The following is a 21,990-nucleotide window of genomic DNA, read 5'->3' as shown; positions in this document are numbered from 1 at the left end:
ACTCTTCAACCTCTCCCTTAGTTCAGGTAGCATCCCGTTGGACTGGAAGAAGGCTAACGTCATTCCACTCCACAAGAAAGGCTCCAAGACAGAAGCGGCAAACTACAGACCAGTGAGTCTCACATCAATAGTGAGCAAACTAATGGAAACTCTTATCAAACACCAATTAGATACGATCCTGAATGAAGAGAACCTACGGAATCCCCATCAACATGGATTTACTAAGGGGAGATCCTGCCAATCCAATCTGATCAGCTTCTTTGACTGGGTTACGGAGAAGCTAGATGTTGGAGAGTCCCTGGACATCGTATACCTGGACTTTAGCAAAGCATTCGATAGCGTGCCTCATCGCAGGTTGCTAAGCAAGATGAGTTCCATAGGATTGGGCGACACATTGACGAAGTGGGTTGGGAACTGGCTTGGAGGTAGGGTTCAAAGGGTAATGGTGAATGGCACCCCCTCTGAAATGATGGAGGTGATCAGTGGAGTGCCCCAGGGCTCTGTCTTGGGCCCGATACTGTTCAATATCTTTATAAGGGACTTGGCAGAAGGGCTCCGAGGTAAGATAACATTATTTGCCGATGACGCCAAACTAAGTAATGTAGTGGGCAAAAGCACAATAGATAAAAATTCAATGCCCGACAATATGATGCACGATCTACTCTTACTAGAGAGCTGGTCTAAGACATGGCAGCTCAGCTTCCATGCCAAAAAATGCAAAGTTATGCACCTGGGTACCCAAATCCATGCAGGACTTATACCCTTAATGGCGAGATCCTAACAAGAACGGTAGCAGAACGGGACTTAGGGGTGATCATCAGTGAGGACATGAAGGCTGCCAATCAAGTGGAGCAAGCTTCTTCCAAGGCAAGACAAATCATAGGTTGCATACGCAGGGGTTTCGTCAGCCGTAAGCCTGAAGTCATTATGCCTTTGTATAGATCCATGGTGAGACCGCACCTGGAATACTGTGTGCAATTCTGGAGGCCGCATTACCGTAAGGATGTGCTGAGGCTGGAATCGGTCCAGAGAATGGCAACCCGGATGGTCTCGGGACTGTAGGATCTCCCGTATGAAGAACAGTTAGATAAATTACAGCTATACTCTCTCGAGGAGCGCAGAGAGAGGGGAGACATGATCGAGACGTTCAAGTATCTCACGGGCCGCATCGATGCAGAAGATATCTTCTTTTTCAAGGGTCCCACGGCAACAAGAGGACACCCGTGGAAAATCAGAGGCGGGAAACTGCACGCTGACACCAGGAAATTCTTTTTCACGAAAGGGTGGTAGATCGCTGTAATTTTCTTCCACTTCAGGTAGATTGAGGCCAGCAGCGTGCCTGATTTTAAGGCCAAATGGGATTGACACATGGGATCTATTCGTAAAGTAAAGGCAGGGGAGGGTCATTAGGGTGGGCAGACCTGGATGGGCCGTGGCCCTTATCTGCCGTCAATTTTCTATGTTACATGAGAAAACAAAAGCACCAAGGAAATCAACAGGCACTACCTCCTTGCTCAATGGAAAAATCAAGACTTGCATGTCTCATGTTCGTGTGAAACTTGCACATGCATAGTGGGATTGCTTCCAAAGCCTCTCAAAGGTATAGTGCGCTGTGCTGCATCTGCCCTGAACGGGATGATATCATCCAAGGGCAATGATGCATCTGTCCCTGCTTGTCCTCAGAGAAGCATAAGCAGAAGGAAAATTCCTTAATCAAAACCTAAAAACAGAAGCCCTAATCAAAAGGATTTTTATTGGGTCTACCTCCATATCCAAGTGAAATACTGTAAATATATTCATGTCAGACCATTTAAAATTCTAGGACATCTGGTATTCAATTTCTTTTGGCCATATCAGGGCCCGAATTAAAATATCTAGGAGAATGAGGGATAACTGAATTGACAAAAGCTAGCAAAGTACCTACTCAGAATAAAACTGGGTCATTTCTTCTTTTTCCCTAGCAGTAAAAATGTCTCTCCCTGAAGTTATTGTAGTTATTTATATACTGTACTATTAATTGTCTAACCGGTTTACATTCAGGCACTCAGCATTTTGTCCTTATCTGTTTCAGTGGGCTCACAATCTATCTAATATCCCTGGGGCAATGGAGGTTTGAGTGCCTTGCCCAGGATCACAAGAATGATTTTACAAAATTCATTACAAAGGAAAAGACTCATCTCATTCAGCTTCTGCAACAGACTAAGAGCTTAAAGAGCTAAGGATCTTTTAAAGACAGTTGCTGTAGAATTAGTCCTGAGCAGGTCAATATGCTGCATTGAGACAGGATTCCACTTCACTGTGCTTTAAAAGGGTCACACAGAAAACATGTATGTTAGTGAGCCTGAAACAGGTCTAGACCAACTCAAGACCAGTTGCATTTCTTTATTTCTATGCCTCGATATTAAAGATATTTACTTTTGAGCAAGGCATTCAGTTCATTTGGATTTAATACAGAAATTCACACAAACTGTATGCAGTATATCTACAATTAAATTTGTGTACAATCAATTTATGAATGCAAAAATTCTTAGTAGGCAAACTGTATGACACAAATGTGTGTAAAACCCGAACACAAATCGGAAAGTTTCAAGAAATCCACAAATGAACCAAAATCTTTTTTTTTTTTGGTTGTTGGTATCTATACTGTAAACCGCTTTGATACCTCACGGTATAGCGGTATACAAGAAATAAAATTATTATTATTGTTATTATTATTATATTCCTACCATAGTATCATCGACAGAGTACAGGATAGTCTGAAACAAGACCCAACACAAACAGATTAGGGTGAAAATTACTCAGAGAAGCTGCAACTCAGGAAAAAACCAAAAGCTCATCAGAAGAAAAAGTTCTCATCCTAATGGACTGGTTTAAGTTGAAACAAAGGGCTCCTTTACGAAGGCTGTGCTAGTGTTTTTAGCGCACGCCACTGGATTAGATGTGCGCTATAGCGCACGCTAGCCAAAAATCTATCGCCTGCTTAAAAGGAGGCGGTAGATCAGCTAGCACACGCGGCAATTTAGCGCACGCTATTCTGCGCGTTAAGGCCTAACGCACCTTTGTAAAGGAGCTCAAAGTGAAACAAATTCATAATTCATAAACCACACACAAATATATGCTATATTCACACATTCATTATTACCTGTATGTTTTGGAAACTTCATCAGAATGTGCAAATATATGGGACATTAAAAAGCTTGTTTATTAGAGGCCACAGTATTAAAGTGCTAGAACAGGCATATTTAAGGGAAAAAAATACAGCAGCACATACTGGAGGTCTACCAGGGCGGCACCTTTTTCTCTTTCCTTTGACTTCAGGCTCTTCAAGTTCACTGTTAACATCTTGATGTGTAATAGTAATGGCAGCTGTGGTAGTAGATTCATTCGTAGATTCCCTATAATACAGTTTTAAAAATATCCCTCAGGATTGGCATATATTGACATCTTTGACTTTAAAAGCAATAGTGCTTTGCACACATTTTAAGTCTGCAATTATCATCTGTCACAATTATCATCTGCAATTAAAACTAATCAGCTAATTCCAGCAAATTCTCAGAATCAGGAAGATATTTAAATACCTGAGGTTTCATCTAAATGTATTAGAAAAAATATTTTAAAGCATTTTTTTACAATGAATAGTTATTTTCCTTCTGCATTACAGGACATTGGTTGCTATTAGTTAACTAGCAATAATTTAGTAAAAGAATACAACATACCAGCAACATATTTGGGGCACATTTTATATCAGAGGACCTTGCCAAAAATTGCAAAAATGCACCTATTTAATGAATTCTATATAGACACGTGGAGGGGCATAATCAAAAAAACCGTCTTAAGTCCCTTTTTGGCCTAAGGCCTTAAACGTTGAAAGCAGAAGCAGGGAAAGTGTCCATAACCAAAACAAATGTCCTTGTTTTGATAATGGCCTGCCTCTATCAGCTGTTTAAACGCCCAGACCACTACTACATCTACACTTATACCCAAACGACGTCTACACTTATACCCCATATTGAATCAAAAAAATGCCTAAGCCCCAAACGTCCAACACAAGGGCTTTTAGGCGAAGGAGGAGCTAGTCCGGTTACAGAATCCACCCCAACCCCCATTGGGGCAGGAAGGAACCCAAGACCTCCTTGCCCCGTGATCCCTAACCCCCCCCCCCCCCCGCGAATACGGTCAGGCAGGAGGAAACCAAGCCCTCCTGCCCCGGGCACCCGCGGCACCCCCACGAACAACATCAGGTGCAGGAAGGAGCCCAAGCCCTCCTGCCCCGCCACTTCGCGACAACATCGGGCCAGGAGAGAGCCCAAGCCCTCCTGCCCGCCACCTTACGCGACAACATCGGGCCCAGGAGAGAGCCCAAGGCCCCCCTGGCCCCAGTGATCCGCAACACCCCTTCCCCCCCCCCCCCCCCCGCCGATTACATTCAGGGCAGGAGGGAGCCCAAGCCTCTCCTGCCCCGATGTTGTCCGCGGGTGCCCATGGGCAGGAGGGCTTGGGCTCCCTCTAGCCCTTGATATTGTCGGGGGGGGAAGGGGGAATGTATCGCGGCAGGAGAGATTGGCCCATCTCACCTGCCGCAATGCGATCATTTCCTCTATCCGAACTGCCACAACCCGCGGCAGAGTGTTGCGCATCTCTCCTGCCGCGGGTCGCGGACGGTCGGGTAGAGGGGGGATCGCATCGCGGTAGGGGAGATGAGGCATCCTCTCCTGCCGCGATGGTTGCGGTGGGGTGAGTGGGTGGGTAGGATTGCCGGGCCGCTGAACTGATCGCGCCAGCGGCCATCAGCTCAGCGGCCCCTTTTTCGGCACTTAGATCTGTTTTGACTTTGTCTAAGTCAAAAAGGTATAAGTGCCGACTAGGCAAGCTGCCTAAGGTTTTGGTTATACCTGTTGCACGCCTAGGTGTAAGGTCAGCCCCACCTCCTGCCCTTTCCCCTCCTCTAAACATGCCTCTTTTCTCTCTGTGCGTTTAGTGGCAGGGGAAAGACCTAAGCTGGTTTTAGATACGTCTAAAACCAGCTTTGGTTATGGGTACTTGGATGATCAGGCTTTTTGATCGTCCAAGTACCCATTTAGGTCACTTTTTAGATGTTTTTTTAAATTATGAACCCCTTACTGTATTTTTCGCTCCATAAGATGCACTTTTTCCCCCAAAAAAAGTGGGTGGAAATAAAAGTGCATCTTATGGAGCGAATATAACCCCCCCCTCCAGTACCTTTAAATTGTGGTAGTCCAGCGGTGTATCATCAGAAGCAAGCTTTCCGCGCACCTGCCCCTCCCTCGCTGAATAGCTGCTTCCTGAGTCCTCATCATCTCAGGGTCAGAGGAGCACAAGGCAGGAGTGAGCTTTTCACACTCCAGCCTGGCCCTGCGCCGCTTCCTGAATGGCTGCCATCAGTTCTCATGAGTCTCATGAGAACTGACGGCAGCCATTCAAGAAGTGGCATAGGCCCAGGCTGGAGAACGAAAAGCTTGCTCCTGCCTTGTGTAACGCTGGCCCTGATATAATGAGGACTCAGGAGGCAGCCGTCCAGCGAGGGAGGTGCAGGAGCGCAGAAAGTTCGCTCCTACCGATACACCGCTGGACCACCACAATTTAAAGGTGCGGGGGGTGGGGGCTCGGATTGCCTACCACTTTGACCTGCCCTGTACCCTGTCCTGACCTACCACTAGACCACCAGAGGGGGTACAGGGTAAAGGGTAGGGCGGGGGGGGGCAGGGTGTCGAGTCCTGGCCAGGGAGGGTGGACAGGGTGCAGAGCCTGGTATATATTAGTACACTTCTCCCTCGTTATTCGCGGGGGATAGGGGCAGAGCCGGACGCGACATGGCGAAAAACTGCAATATTGGCTCTGACCCACCCGGCCTCCCTTCAGCCTTCCCTGGCATCCCGGCATTTACCTAGTGGTCTAGCTGGTTTTTGGGGCAGGAGCGATCTTCCTACGCTCCTGCCCCGTGCAGATTAGCCATTAAGAATGGCTGTGAGGAGTTCCCGTAGTCTCTCCTCCGAGACTATGGGAACTCCCCACAGCCATTTCCTAATGGCCTATCTGCACAGGGCAGGAGCGTAGGAAGATCGCTCCTGGCCCGAAAACCAGCTAGACCACCAGGTAAGGCCAGGATTCCGATGGGGAAGACAAAAATATGGGGGGAGGGGGGTTTTCCCCTCCTCCCCCTCAAAAAAATTGCGATTATGTGAAATCGCGAGTAGGGAAACCGCAAATGGAGAGGGGGAAGTGTACACAATTTGGTTCACAATGTTTTTTTTCTTGTTTTCCTCCTCTAAATCTAGGGTGGGTCTTATGATCAGGTGCATCTTATGGAACAAAAAATACAGTATATGCTTTTATAAAATAGGCCCTCAGAACCATCTCCAGCAGTGCACAAATCCTTATGCAAAAATTTCCACCCCCTCCAAAAAAGGATGGGAAGATTAAATTCTTACCTCAATAATCTTCTTTCTAGTAGAAAAGCATGAGTCTTGAACCAATGGGTTATTCTCCTTTACTCGTGAGTTTGTAGAAGGCATCTACCTTTTTCTCTCAGCTCTGCCTCCTAAATATCATAGCAGCTGACAATTCTTATAAGAGGAGACATAAGGAGGCGGGAAACAGTGTATTGCCCAACCAGCCAATTCTGTTCTGATCTACAACAAATCAATGCCAATATACGGTAATTATAACTGAAAAAAGGTGGAAATGAACAAACCACCTACCTGAGTGTAAATAGCATTAACACTTATGTAGCTTGAAAGCCTCTCATTTTTTCTCATTGGAATAGACATGATCAGTACTCTTCGTATCTGTCTGCAACAGGATACCAATAACCGGAAATACATTATCTTCTGAACCTGCAACAGGTTAATTGAAATCTGACAGGGCAGGCCTTTAAAACTCATATGCCTTTCTACTACGAAATATATTACTCAAGATAAGAACCTAATCTTCCACTTCTAGTACAAAGGCATACGAGTCTTGAACCAGTGGGACATACCAACAGCAATCTCCTGTGTCTCGATAATGGGGCAGATGAGCCTGCTGTAGGCACAAAGGACCCAAAATGGAGTCCTTTATTGCTGCCACCTCTACTTTGTAGAAGTTCATGAAAGTATGAAGGGCAGACCATGTAGCTGCCCTTCAAATTTCCTCGGGCGACACTGCCTGGGACTCTGCCTATGAAGAAGCCACAACTCTCCATAGAGTGTGCTCTGAAAGTGATCAGTGGTGGTTTGCCACACCCAATACAATAAACTCTCAGTTATCCAGCACCCACTGGGATTAATGGATGCCGGATAACTGTAGTTTCTGGTTGCTTGAGAGATACTGTACAAATAGTTTTGTCTCCCTTCCCACCTCACTCTATCATCCCTCCTAGCCATCTTGTAGGTCCATCATCTGTTCTCCCCTTCTTTCTGGATCACTTTCTCTCCCAACTTATGGGTTCAGCATCCATCCATCGCCCCTCTCCTGCACCCTGCTGGACCCTCCACTCCCACACATTGCTGGTCCACCTTCCCCATCTGCCCTCCCTCCCTCCACATGGGTCTGGCCTCCTGGACCCCCCTCACTTACCAAAGCAGCAATGGTAGTGGGTCAGCAGAGGCAGCACTAAAAACAGGCTGCTTGTGGCAAGCCCCAGCAGGGCCTTTCCTCTGTCATGTTAGAACTGACCCGTCAAAGGAAAGGCCCTGCCAGGGCTGACCACATCCTGAGCCATGAACCCCCCTCCTTCCATCACTCCAGCCACAAAACAGTGGCAGCGGTTTTGAACCTCCCTCCATCTCTCCAGCCCCAAAGCAGCGGCATGGGTCCTGAGCATGACCCCCCCCCCTTCCTCCCTCCTTCACTTACCTGAAACAGCAATGTCAGCTGGTCAGCAGAGGCAGTGCTAAAAACAGGCTGCTTATAGTCAGCCCTAGCAGGGCCTTTCCTTTGACGAGTCAGTTCCGACATGACAGAGGAAAGGCCCTGCTGAAGCTTGCCGCAAGCAGCCTGTTTTCTGTGCTGCCTCTGCTGACCGCTGCCCACTGCTGCTTCGGTAAGTGGGGGGTGGGGGGGGTTCAGGAGGCCAGACCCATGTGGAAGGAGGGAGGGCAGATGGGAGAGGTGGACCAGCAGTGTGTGGGGGTGGAGGGTCCAACAGGGTAGCAGGGTGAACGCTCACGGCTCAGCACCGCTGCCACTACTTCGGAGCTGGAGGAAGGAGGGTTCATGGCACAGGACTGATGCCATTGCTTCGGGGCTGGAGGGAGAGGGGTTTTGCAGCTAAGGACCTCTGCTGCTGCTTTAAGGCTAGGATGAGAGGGAGAGGGATTGCAGCTCAGGACCACTTCAGGGACAATTTTTTTTTTTTGTGGAGGTGAGAGTGCTGGTTGCTAGGGATTCTACTGATATCTGCTAGAACCAATAGCCTGCACAAATCAATCTGGAACTAAATGCCTTAGAGACAGATTGTCATTCTCAGGCAGCTAGGATTCATTGGCACAAAAAGATGATCTAAGAGGTAAAAATCATTTGTCACCTCTAGCTACCGGAGAAGAACCTCTCCTAACATCCAGCAACATCAATACTTTGTATTTTATTTCTTTTTTTTAATTATGCAAACCCTAAGGGAAAGAACATGGGGACAGTCGGACTTCCTGATTTACGTGGAAGTCAGAGACTACTTTGATAGAAAGAAGGGACCATGTGGAAGGAGCCCGTTGCCATCTGTAAACCAGAGGAAATGCTCTCTGCACGACAGAGCTTGTAGCACAGACATCAATCTTGAGGAGAAATAGCTATCTAGAAAAAACATTTTGAATGGTAAGATCCAGAAACAACCACTTGCAAAGGCTCATATGGAATCTAACTAGGGCCCTGCCAAAACTAAGGAAAGAGACTTGGGAGTACTGGTCGACAAATCAATGGAGCTGTCCGCGGCAATTGCGCAGCAGCAGTGGTGAAAGGTGCGAACAGAATGCTAGGATATGATTAAGAAGGGGATCACAAACAGATTGGAGAAGGTATCATACCACTGTACCGGGCCATGGAACGCCCCACACCTGGAATACTGCGTCCAGCACTGGTTGCCCGTACATGAAGAAGGACACAGCACTACTCGAAATGGGTCAACAGCGACTAAAATGGTTAAGGGGCTGGAGGAGTTGCCGTACAATGAGAGATTAGACAAACTGGGCCTCTTCTCCCTGAAAAGAGGAGACTGAGAGGAGACATGATCGACACATTCACCGGATAATGAAGGGAATCGATTTAGTAGATAAAGACAGGTTGTTCACCCTCTCTCCAAGGTAGAGAGAACGAGAGTGCACTCTCTAAGTTAAAAGGGAATAGATTCCGTACAAACATAAGGAAGTTCTTCTTCGACAGAGTGGTAGAAACTGGAACATTCTCCTGGAGGCTGTTATAGGGGAAACACCCTACAGGGATCCAAGACAAAATTAGACAAGTTCCTACTGAACCAGAATGTATGCAGGTAAGGCTAGACTTAGTTAGGGCACTGGTGTTCTGACCTGGGAGCTGCCGCGGGGAGCGGACTGCGTGGGCACGATGGACCACTGGTCTGACCATGCAGCGGCAATTCTTCTATGTTGGTTCAGGGAGCTATTTAAAGATTGGTGAGCCAGGAAATGACTTTGGGGAGAAGCTGATAGGAGGATATGAGGGCCAATTGTCTAGGGGGCTACTTCTTGAGGATAGTTTTGCTATTAAATTTTTGGTATCTGTGACGGAAAGTTTGTGAAGGCAGGTCCAGATTTGGTCAGCTTTTATGGGCTCTTCATATTCAGAACTATTTAGTTAGGGGAAGTGCTTTGAGGTGGTCTGTCTTTGCAACTTCTGTTTGGACCGATTTGATTTTGTTGAGGAAGTCTAGCTAGGTCCTGTGCTGGATTCTGTTTGGTGAGGTTTGCAGATTGTTGGCTCAGTGGGATATTTAGTTGACGCCACTAGGTAGGAACAGTTTCTTGCTCTCGGTTGTTTTGCTTTCTAGTTTGCTGGCGTAGTAGTTTTTCTTGGTCTCTGATATAATTGTTCTTATATTTTTTTTACTGCTGCTTTCCATTGTGTTCTGTTCTCTGGCGTTTGCTCTTTCTCCATTCCTCTCTAGCCATCTGCATAGTTGTTTGTCTGTTCTTAGTGACTCGTGTACCAGGGTGAAGTCTGGTTTGATTTTATTTTTGCGTGGGTGGAGGGGTGGTAGTAGTGTTTAGAGTATGGTTAATTGTTCCAGATGTTTATCATGGTTGTGGTATTATTCGTGGGGGGGAGGGAGATGCTCTGTCACAGTGTTTCAAAGAGATTGGTCTAGTTTTATCTGCAAACTAGTCTTATGTCCTTGTCAGCTTTTGATGTACAGGTCTTTGTCTCTAGCTTTAGACTGAATTTCAGGTGATAGTGGTGTGTCCATGGGACTGGGGACCAGTTGGCGCTCGTGTAACTAGATTTATGAGGGATGATGCAAGTATTCCTAGTCATGGATTCTCTCACGAGTAGCCCAGTCATGGTTCTCTATAAACCAAGTCTCTGTGATCGCACTATATCCAACTCCTCTTCTTCCATCACAGCTCTCTAGATCCAGAATCTTGTTTCCCATACTTCGAGCATTAGTATATCTGCTTTCCAGACATTGCCCCATTTTCCCACTCGTTGTAGAGGTATTCGGTGATTTACTTACCTAAGGGCTTATGCTCACCCAAGAGCTTTGATCACCCTGCCCCATCACTTCTAGTTTAAAGCCCTCTTCAGTAGATTAGCCAGCCTGTTGGCAAAGACACTTCTTCCCTTTTTTGATAGATGCACACCATCCCTACTCAGCAGCCCTTGGAAGATCATCTCATGGTCCAGGAAGCCAAAACGCTCTTGACGACACCATCCACGTAGCCATGCATTCCTCTCCAGGACGCGAGCTTCTCTGCCCTGGCCTTTACCCTCGAAAGGGAGGATGGACAAGAAAACCCACCTGCACACCTGACTGCTTCACCTTCTCTCCCAGAGCCACAAAGTCACTTTTGACACATTCGAAGGGGTACCTGGCAGTATCATTAGTGCCAATGTGGATGAGCAGCATCGGATAGTAGTCATCAGGCTTGATGAGTCTCGGCAAGCTCTCCGTAACATCTTGGATTTTGGTACCAGGCAAACAGCATACCTCTTATGATATCATGTCTGGTCTGCAGATGGATGCTTCTGTACCCCTCAGAAGGGAATCGCCAACCACCACTACCATACGCCTCCTAGTGCTCACAATTGAGTAGTCCCAAATCCTCTTGGCCTTCGGACAGAAAAATAGAAAAGCTGATATACTGTCATGCTAGATTATGCAGAACGCACGTTGATTGCTCATGCATAGTAAGCAGGAGTTGATTAAATATGCTTGAGATGAAAGAGACTTAACAGCAGTCTAGCTCGCTTAAGTCTCAACATATGTATATAAACATCTACTCTTGGCAGAACAGGCTCATGTTTAATACTGTCCAGGTGACTTTTGCAAGAATACTTGGAGTATGTGCTCAGAATTGGCTGATCTGGTAGGCATCTGAAACAGATGTTGGAAAGATTGGACAAGTCAACCCCCACTGAAAGAGAGTAACAACAGCGATGAAAGCGTATGTGAGAAAGGATCAAAATCTGGAGATCATGTAGACACCAGAGACTACTGGGCATGTTCAAAAATGAAGTCTCATAAGGAAAGTAATATGGATTGAAGATGTTCATGTGATCCAAGAGTCCCCATTCAGTTATCTAGCTGAAATAGACAAAGATGACAGCCTTGATTGGAAAGTTGAAACATGGTGTCCTGTTGGTTGTGGAAGTAGGAAAGGCCCTGGAGTATAAGATTTGTACGAGCGGACTGATTATGAAGTGCAATTGGAGGGTTAAAGCTGAGATGTCAAAAAGCTTAACTGCAACATTGAATGTCTGAGAGCATACCTGAGGAGAGGCCATCCTATAGTAGTAATCGAGATAGGGAAAAATATGGCTTGGCACTAAAGTGTAGCTGTCATCAGAACGCTGCTCTGATGAAGCCTCCTGAGGAGGGCAGGCTGAAGGGCAGACCTGTGTATAAAAATTGTTGGTGGTTCATCTGCCAATACAGTTGTAGGTCCCAAAGGTCAGGTGAACTAAGACCAAACATCTAGAACCTCTGATACTATCAGATAGGTTGAGGAAGAGGCAGAGGGAAATCTAGTATGCTCGTCTGGGCATATTAGAAGGAACTGGTTTTGCAGCATGAGCCCATTCTTGCCTGTAAGGCCAATAGAAAGGAAACTATTATTCAAAGTATTCCAACTCCTTCCATGTTGAAATGTAATAGACAGAGAGAAAGAGAGAGACAGAGAGAGAACAAGTTTCAAGTTTTACTAAAATTTGATATACCGCTCAAATTATAAATTTAGGAGACATACAATACGACGAACTAACATACAGTAACAATAGGTATGGAGGGTAGGAAATACAATTCAGATAGGAAGCTACTTAGGGATTGAACGGAAGGAAGGGATCCTGTTTGTAAGTGGAGATCAAAGAGAGTTTAGAGGTTAAAGGCGTCTTTAAATAAAAATGTTTTAAATTTGCCTTTGAAACATTCTAGTGCTGTTTCTTCCCGTAGTTCAGTAGGCATTGCGCTCCACAACATAGGGGCTGTAACAGAGAAAATTGCTGTTCAGGTTATGCTAAGGAGTTTGATTGATGGAACAGTTAACAGATGTTGAGAATGTGGGCTGAGCTTTCTTGATGGGGTATAAGGGATTAGAACACTATTTAGGAATTCTGTAAGGTTAGCGTTGCGTGTTTTGGATGTTAGGAGTAGGGTTTTATATGTTATTCTGTGTGTTATGGGTAATCAGTGTGCTTTTATTAGGAGTGGTGTAACATGATCGTATTTTTTGCGTTTTTGATGAGCTTTAATGTGCTGTTTTATATGATTTGCATATGCCTGATCTCTTTTTTGGGTGATAACACTATATAAGGCATTACTGTAATCCAAACAGGATATGATGAGGGAGTGTATCAGAGTATTCAGCGCAGAGGAGTTGAGAAGTTTGGAGAGCAAATTATAAGTCGGAGTCTGTGGAAGCATTTCTGGACAATGAAGCTAATCTGTTGGTGATATGTTAATTTATTGTCCAGGATGACTGCCAGCAACTTCAGGGATAGTGTTATGCAAAATGGTATAGCATTTAAACAGACTGGGGAGGGATGGTAATTGAATTCCTTCTTTGCATGGAAAAAGCATTATTGAGGATTCTGAAATATTAAGTACCAACATATTTTCCCGCAGCTATTGGCAGCAGAGGTTAACCTTAATATGCAAATTTCAGTCTATGAATTTAATACTATAGACAGGTGCTCCGGAATATACTGGTTAGAGAGATAATTTCCTTATGAGTTGCTATTGGAAAAACAAAATCCTACTCGCCAGCATAAATTTTTGATAATGGTGACGAAGTTGTTAAGGTACTAAGGGTTGTGTAGATTTGAACCCATGACCTTTGGAAGAAAGAAGCAGTGCCTTTAACCACTTCGCCATAGGTGCTTCCTTGCAAAAATGAATTTAATTTTTAATTTTTTTTTAATTATCAGTAAGCCTGGTATGTAAAAAGAAAATGAAGTGCTGTTCCAAAACATGTAGGTACGCAGCAAGAGGGTCAGTAAGAGCTTTAAACTTTAAGCAGAACTGTGCTGAGCTCACATATATCCAGGAAAGAAAAGATCTGGTCCTTGGAAGCAATTCTTTGTAAAGTCAGTTCTAAAGGAATGCTGGAAGAGTCAGGTATAGGTAAAGTCAAAGCAAAGTCTGAATGAAAGTCCAGTCTTTTGAGTAAAAATAGGATGATATCGGTATCGATCCGATGAAGATGATGATGAGGATTGATGAGTATCTCTTATTCACTTAAACATATGAGAAACGATGCAATGGAGAAGAGCATGTTGATGAAAAGAACCAGATATAAGATCGATGTCTGGTCAATGGAAAGTGCTCAGAAAATCCATAAGTAGTAAGAAGCTCTGATGGATACCTAACCCCGGAACCTAAGAGGCCTTGTAGTGAAAATCGCAGCAGAACGGTACCAAGGTAATGCATGCTAGCCTCAGCATGGTGTACCGAACTTCCTTCTGTAGGACTCATAGAATATAGAAACATAGAAAGATGACGGCAGAACAGGGCCAAGGCCCATCAAGTCTGCCCACTCTATAGCCGGTATAGCCATATCCCACCCATGAGACTCATGTAGACTAATCCTGAAAAATGTACCAGTATCAGTAAGTGAATATTCGGTACCATCAGTGCAGAAGGTTGTCTCGATGCTCATAGAAAGCTGAAGAAACAGTGGTGACATTGAGTAGTCTGCATCAAATAACTGGATGCTGTTGAGACCTTACGGCACCTTAAAGTATGCACCGGTACTAATGGTTGAACAGGCGGTACCCTCGGTGCAGCAGGTTGACTCTGACTGGATGACTTCAGTAAGAATGCATACCGAAGAGAAAAGTCAACCTGTGGAGCTGGAACGTAATGACATCGATGTATGGTCTGCATGAAGACTTGATGCTGGTATGACCTTCGACACCTTGAAGTATGCATCAGTACTAAAGGCTACATAGCTGGTACCACTGGTGCAGCAGGTTATCCCGGAATAATTAACCTCGATGCACACTATGAAAGAGAGACAACATGTGAAGCTGGGGAGCGGCAGCGTCGAAAAGCGGTCTGCATCGACTGACTCGACGATGTAGAGATCTGCAACGCTTACTAAAAAGAAGAAGTATGCACCAGTACTATAGGCTCGACAGACAGTACCATCGGTACAGCAGGTTCTCCCAGAATGGTCGACCTCAATGCACACCATGAATGAGAGACAACCTGCGAAGCGACGACATCATTGTGTGATCTGCATCGACTGACTCGATAGCACAGTTACTTACCGTAACAGGTGTTATCCAGGGACAGCAGGCAGCTATTCTCACATATGGGTGACGTCACCGACGGAGCCCGGATGCGGACGCCTCACAAGCAGACTTGCTTGAAGAAACTCAAAGTTTCGAGTCGCTCGCACCGCGCATGTGCGAGTGCCTTCCCGCCCAGCACAGGGCGCGTCTCTTCAGTTCAGATAGCTAGCAGAGAAGCCAACCACAGTAGGTGGGTGGGTTGTGAGAATATCTGCCTGCTGTCCCTGGATAACACCTGTTACGGTAAGTAACTGTGCTTTATCCCAGGACAAGCAGGCAGGTATTCTCACATATGGGTGACCTCCAAGCTAACCAGAATGGGATAGTGAGAGTGTTGGCAATTTAGGAGAATAAATTTTGTAATACTGTTTGGCCAAACTGTCCATCCCGTCTGGAGAAAGTGTCCAGACAATAGTGAGAAAGCACAGTTACTTATCGTAACAGTTGTTATCCAGGGACAGCAGGCAGCTATTCTCACTAGTGGGTGACGTGATCCAACGGAGCCCCGATGCAGATGCCTCACAAGCAGACTTGCTTGAAGGAAAACTCGAAGTTTCGAGTCGCCCGCACTATGCATGCGCGAGTGCCTTCCCGCCCTACGCAGGGCGTGTCTCCTCAATTCAGATAGTTAGCATAGAAGCCAACCCAGGGGAGGTGGGTGGGATATGAGAATAGCTGCCTGCTGTCCCTGGATAACAACTGTTACGGTAAGTAACTGTGCTTTATCCCAGGACAAGCAGGCAGGTATTCTCACTAGTGGGTGACCTCCAAGCTAACCAAAGTGGGATGGCGGAAGAGTTGGCAACTTAGGAGAATAAATTTTGCAATTCTGTTTGGCCAAACTGTCCATCCCGTCTGGAGAAAGTATCCAGACAATAATGAGAAGTAAAGGTATGAACCGAGGACCAAGTGGCAGCCTTATAAATTTCCTCAATAGGTTTAGATCTGAGGAAAGCCACAGAAGCTGCCATTGCTCTGACCTTATGGGCTGTGACTTTACTGTGAAGGGGTAATCCAGCCTGGGCATAGCAGAAAGATATACAAGCTGCCATCCAGTTGGAGATGGTATGCTTAGAGATAGGATGTCTCAACTTATTCGGATCAAAGGAGACGAAAAGTTGAGAAGCAGTTCTGTGCGGTTTGGGGCATTCCAAATAGAAAACCAAAGCACGTTTACAGTCCAGAGTATGCAGAGCTGATGCTCCAGGATGTGAATGAGGCTTTGGAAAAAATACTGGCAGAACAATGGATTGATTGAGATGAAATTCCGAGACTACTTTAGGAAGGAATTTTGGATGAGTGCGAAGGACTACCTTGTCATGATGGAACACTGTAAAAGGTGGATCCGCAACTAATGCTTGAAGCTCACTAACTCGACGAGCAGAAGTGAGGCCAATGAAAAACACAACTTTCCAAGTGAGATACTTCAGATGAGCCTTGTCAATAGATTCAAATGGAGGTTTCATAAGCTGAGAAAGACCAATATTGAGATCCCAAAACCACTGGAGGCGGTTTGAGAGGATTGACATGGAAAAGTCCTTTCAGGAATCTGGAAACCACAGGATGAGCAGAGAGAGGTTTCCCTTGAAGCAGCTGATGGAAACCAGCAATAGTACTAAGATGGACTCGTATCGATGTAGACTTGAGGCCAGAATGAGAAAGGTGCAAAAGATAGTCCAAAACTGAAGATAAGGAGGAATGTTGAGGCTCCTGATGATGAGAAAAACACCAAGTAGAAAATCTAGTCCATTTTTGGTGATAGCATTGTCTAGTAGCAGGCTTCCGTGAAGCTTCTAAAACATCCCTCACAGCTTGCGAAAACTTGAGAGGAGTTATGTTGAGAGGAACCAAGCTGCCAGGTGGAGAGACTGCAGATTGGGATGAAGCAGAGATCTCTGATGCTATGTAAGCAGCGATGGAAACACTGGCAGGAAGGGCTCCCTTCTGCTAAGTTGAAGTAGAAGGGAGTACCAATGTTGTCTGGGCTACTGAGGAGCAATCAGAATCATGGTGGCATGGTCGGGCTTCAGCTTGACCAGTCTTTTGAATGAGAGGAAATAGAGGAAACGCATACAGAAAGCGATTCGTCCAGTCCAGCAGAAAAGCATCCGCCTCGAGGCGATGAGGAGTGTAGATCCTGGAGCAGAACTGAGGCAGCTTGAAGTTGGGGGGGGCTGCGAAGAGGTCTATCTGAAGCGTTCCCCACAGAGAGAAAATGTGATGAAGGGGCGTGGAATGCAGAGTCCACTCGTGAGGCTGCAGAAGACGACTCAAGTTGTCCGTTAAGGAATTGTCCGCCCCCCTGAATGTAGACAGCTTTGAGGAAGGTGTTGCGACAAATTGCCCAATCCCAAACTTTCAGAGCTTCTTGACAGAGGGAGGCTGATCCCGTGCCTCCCTGTCTGTTGACATAATACATGGCGACTTGGTTGTCCGTGCGAATAAGGACTACACAGTCGTGAAGCAGATGTTGAAAAGCAGTGAGAGCATTGAAGATCGCCCTGAGTTCCAGGAGATTGATGTGAAACTGTTGATCCGTTCTGGTCCAATAGCCTTGAGTACGGAGACCATCCAGATGAGCCCCCCAAACGTAAGTCGAAGAGTTGGTCGTGAGCACCTTCTGATGGGGGGCATGTGAAAAAGTAAGCCTCTGGATAGATTGGAAAAGAGCATTCACCAGCGAAGAGACTGTGTCAGAGCAGGAGTGACCTGGATGTGTCCATTGAGATGCCAGGGTCCACTGAGGAATTCTGAGGTGAAGTCTGGCAAAAGGAGTCACGTGTACTGTAGAGGCCATGTGGCCCAGAAGAACCATCATGAGTCTCGCCGAGACGGACAGGCGAGAGGATACTGAATGACAAAGATGGAGAAGAGCTTCCAGACGTTATTGAGGTAGGAACATTGAGTTGTACAGTATCCAGAACAGCTCCGATGAAAGGAAGAGTCTGGGAGGGTTGCAGACGGGATTTTGGAAAGTTGATCTCGAACCCCAGACTCTGCAGGAACCAGATCGTGTGTGAGTCGCCAGGACGACTCCCTGAGACGTGGAATCCTTGATGAGCCAGTCGTCCAGGTAGGGAAACACCTGAAGACCATGGTTCCTGAGCGCTACGGCCACCACAACCAGACACTTGGTGAAGACTCTGGGTGACGATGCCAGGCCGAAAGGGAGCACTCGGTATTGAAGATGAAGATGTCCCACCCGAAATCTGAGGTATTGATGGGAGGCCGGATGAATGGGAATGTGTGTGTGTAGGCCTCCTTAAGATCCAGAGAGCATAACCAGTCGTTCTGCTCGAGGAGGGGATACAGAGATGCCAGGGTCAGCATGCGAAACTTTTCTTTGACCAGAAATTTGTTGAGCACCCTGAGATCCAAAATCGGATGCAGATTGCCTGTCTTCTTCGGAACAAGGAAGTACCGGGAGTAAAAACCCTTGTTCTGTTGAGCTAAAGGAACCGGCTCGACAGCCTGGAGCTGAAGTAAAGCTTAAGCTTGAGCTTCCTGAAGAAGAAGGGCGGTCTGGGCAGAGGAGGAAGGATACTCTCTTGGAGGATGTTCCGGAGGAACTTGATGGAACTGAAGAGAGTATCCCTCCCTTACGATGGAAGGGACCCAGAGGTTGGAGGTAATAGTCGTCCATCGGTGGTAAAAATGATGGAGACGACCTCCGATAGGGGGAAAAACGGGGAATAGCAGAACGACTGACGTTATGCTCTCCAAGAGACAGTCAAAAAGGCTGAGGAGCCTTGGGGACAGCAGACAGCTGAGGCTTCTGTTGCTGCTTCTGTGGATGCTGCCTCTTAACAGGCTGACGGATGGCAGGAGCCTGTTTAGGTGGAAAACACCGCTGGTAAATCAAAGGCGGGCCGTGAAGGACGAGGAAGAGCTGGCGTGGGCTTCGGACGGAGAATCGATTGGAAAGACTTCTCGTGGTCCGACAGCTTCTTGGTCACCGTCTCAATGGACTTGTCGAAGAGGTCAGTACCAGCACACGGGACATTAGCCAGTCTGTCCTGCAGATTGGGGTCCATGTCGATGGCCACCGAGCAAGTAGTAGTCTGAGCAGACAACTCAAAGGCATCGTATGAGGACTGCATCAGCTGCAAACGGAGTTGGGACAACGAGGCCAGGGCTTCTTATAACTCAAAATGGGCCCGAGGATCCAAATAGGCCATGAACTTGGGAAGGACGGACCGGAAAAACTCAAAATATGTAATAAAATGAAAATTGTAGTTGAGAGTTCTGGTAAATTCGCCTGCCAAACCTGTCCATCGTCTTGCCCTCCCTGCCAGGTGGAACAGTGGCATATACCTGGGAGGGGTGAGACCGCTTCAAGGAAGACTCCACCAAAGGGATTGATGTGATAGCTGGGCACCGTCAAATCCCTTATGATGAACCGAGCGGTATCTGGCATCCATATTGCCCGGAACAGCGTGGATGGAATAGAGAGTCTCCAGACAGCGGACAAAGGTCTGATCCAGCAGCTTATGAAGAGGAAGCTTGAGGGATTCAGCAGGAGGTTGAGGGAGATGCATTGTCTCGAGATATTCCTTTTAGAATTTGGACCCAGTGTCCAGTTGGATGTCCAAATCAGCTGCCATCTGACGGAGAAAGGAAGACAACGACAGCTGGTCAGCCAAAGCAGGGCCTCAAGATTGGCTCGAGGACGTCGAGGCTTCTTGATCCAATGAGGACGGGGATCTAGGTGGGGGACAAAGATCCCATCGTGTCCTCGAGCTCCGGCATAGGAGGAGGTGAAGTAGCTGGTGGTGAATACTGAATAAAAGGCTGCTTCCGATGAGGCGAGGCATGCCTGGATGAATGCCTCGATCGATGGTGCGAGCTATGCCTGGAAGCAGGCCTCGACAGACGAGGCGAGTGTGTCTTCGATGAGGCCCACAGAGAGTGTATGGGGCTAGAAGCGGTGGATCGAAGCAGAGGTGGATGGCTGGAAGCACCTCGAGGCACTCGCAAAGACTCGAGCCCTTGCATCAAGTGAATCGGTTCCAATGGAGGCATGGGCAAAGACTCTGCTCCTTGAAATGCATGCATTGATGCCAGACCAGACACTCGCAGAGACTCTGCTCCCTGTAGAGTGTGCGTATGGCTGAGGCACAGGAGGCGGCTCGACCTCGCGGGAGACCTCCACATGCCCAGCTGGATTTGAGAGAGAAGCTTCGGCCCCATTGTGGTAGAGAGCTGAATGAATTGCTTCTCAAGTAAGGTCTGGAACGAAGCCGGCAAGGATGGATCCGCATCCCCAACAGGACCACCTGCACGGACTTCGTGCTCCCTCGAGGTAGTGTGAGAGTGCTTGAACTTAGAAGCCTTGGGCACCTTAAGCACTACCGGGGGAATGGGCTGCTGCGCTATCTGACCTCAGGAGACAGAGGAAGGCACCGCAGCCTGCGTTGAAGATGGATTCGGTACAAACGAAGTAGGTTTGATGAGGCTCGGAGCAGAAGATGTGGAAGCATGGGGAGCCTCGGGAGAGGCCGAAGGTGAAACACCCTTCAATGCCGAACGCTCCATCGAGGACTTCATACTGTATAGCTACTTCCACAAGATGCAACAACGATTGAAAGCATGGGCAGTAAGTGTTGAGCAAGGCCAGCACGATTTTGGGAGGTGTTGAGGCCCGAGACATTGAAGACAGCGTCGATGAGGGTCCGTCAGTGAAATTGCTCGCTGGCACTTGGAACACTTTTTAAAACCGGTAGTAGGCCGGGACATAGGCTGGAAAAGCTCCACCGCAAGATCGAAGCCACGGGGCTGCGGCCACGTGGTCTGCCCGGCTGAACGGATGGAAGAATTTTTTTTTTTAACAACAAAATACGATGAAAAGCAGCGATTATGAGAAAATAAACCCAAAACCGCGGACTTAGAAGGCACAAGTGAAGAAAACTTTGCACAGAGAGTCGAAGACGGACTTCTCGGCTCCGCGGAAAAGTAAGAACTGAGGAGATGCGCCCTGCGTTGAGCGGGAAGGCACTCACCAATGCGCGGTGCAGGCGACTCGAAACTTCGAGTTTTTTTTCAAGCAAGTCTGCTTGTGAGGCGTCCGCATTGGGGCTCCGTTGGATCACATCACCCACTAGTGAGAATACCTGCCTGCTTGTCCTGGGTTAAGTGAAGGTATGAACCGAGGACCAAGTAGCAGCTCTACAAATTTCCTCAATAGGTGTAGATCTGAGGAAAGCTACTAAAGCTGCCATTGCTCTGACTTTATGGGCTGTGACTTTACTGTGAAGGGGTTATCCAGCCTGGGCATAGCAGAAAGAGATACAAGCCGCCATCCACTTAGAGATGGTACGCTTAGAAATAGGATGGCCCAACTTATTTGGATAAAAGGAAACAAAAGTTAAGGAGCAGTTCTGTGTGGTTTGGTGCGTTCCAAGTAGAAGGCCAGAGCACGTTTACAGTCCAGAGTATGAAGAGCTGATTCTCCAGAGTGAGAATGAGGCTTTGGAAAATGCACTGGAAGTACGATGGATTGGTTGAGATGAAATTCTGAGACCACTTTAGCTAAAAACTTCGGATGTATACGAAAAACAACTTTGTCATGATGGAACACCGTGAATAGTGGGTCAATAACTAAAGCTTGTAGCTCACCGACTCGTTGAGCAGAAGTGAGAGCAATGAGAAACACCACTTTCCAAGTGAGATACTTCAAATGAGCCTTATCAATTGGTTCAAATGGAGGCTTCATGAGTTGAGAAAGGACAACATTGAGGTCCCAAACCACAGGAGGCGGTTTGAGAGGAGGTTTGACATTGAAAAGTCCTTTCATGAATCTGGAAACCACTGGATGATTAGAGAGGGGTTTCCCTTCAATAGGCTGATGGAAAGCCGCAATTGCACTGAGATGGACTCATATAGATGTAGACTTGAGGCCAGAATTGGATAAGTGCAAAAGATAGTCCAAAACAGATGATAAGGAGGAATGCTGAAGCTCCTTATGATGAGAAAAACACCATGTAGAAAATCTAGTCCATTTTTGGTGATAGCACTGTCTAGTTGTAAGCTTTCTAG

At 46.8% G+C, this 21,990-nt stretch overlaps 1 protein-coding gene across 1 annotated transcript in view; it reads right to left on the bottom strand.

Moving 5' to 3' along the window:
* Positions 1–21,990, bottom strand: part of STAG1 (stromal antigen 1) — a 2,074,316-nt gene that overhangs the window by 1,865,714 nt on the left and 186,612 nt on the right. The window contains 1 exon segment of the mRNA XM_033958034.1: positions 3,272–3,395. Within this exon segment, the coding sequence (XP_033813925.1) occupies positions 3,272–3,395 (124 nt within the window).

The sequence above is a fragment of the Geotrypetes seraphini genome, chromosome 9 (assembly GCF_902459505.1).
Source record: "Geotrypetes seraphini chromosome 9, aGeoSer1.1, whole genome shotgun sequence".
Classification (NCBI taxonomy): Eukaryota; Metazoa; Chordata; class Amphibia; order Gymnophiona; family Dermophiidae; genus Geotrypetes; species Geotrypetes seraphini.
The sequence above is the reverse complement of the archived record's forward strand: the minus strand, read 5'-3'. Positions and strand labels throughout refer to the sequence as shown.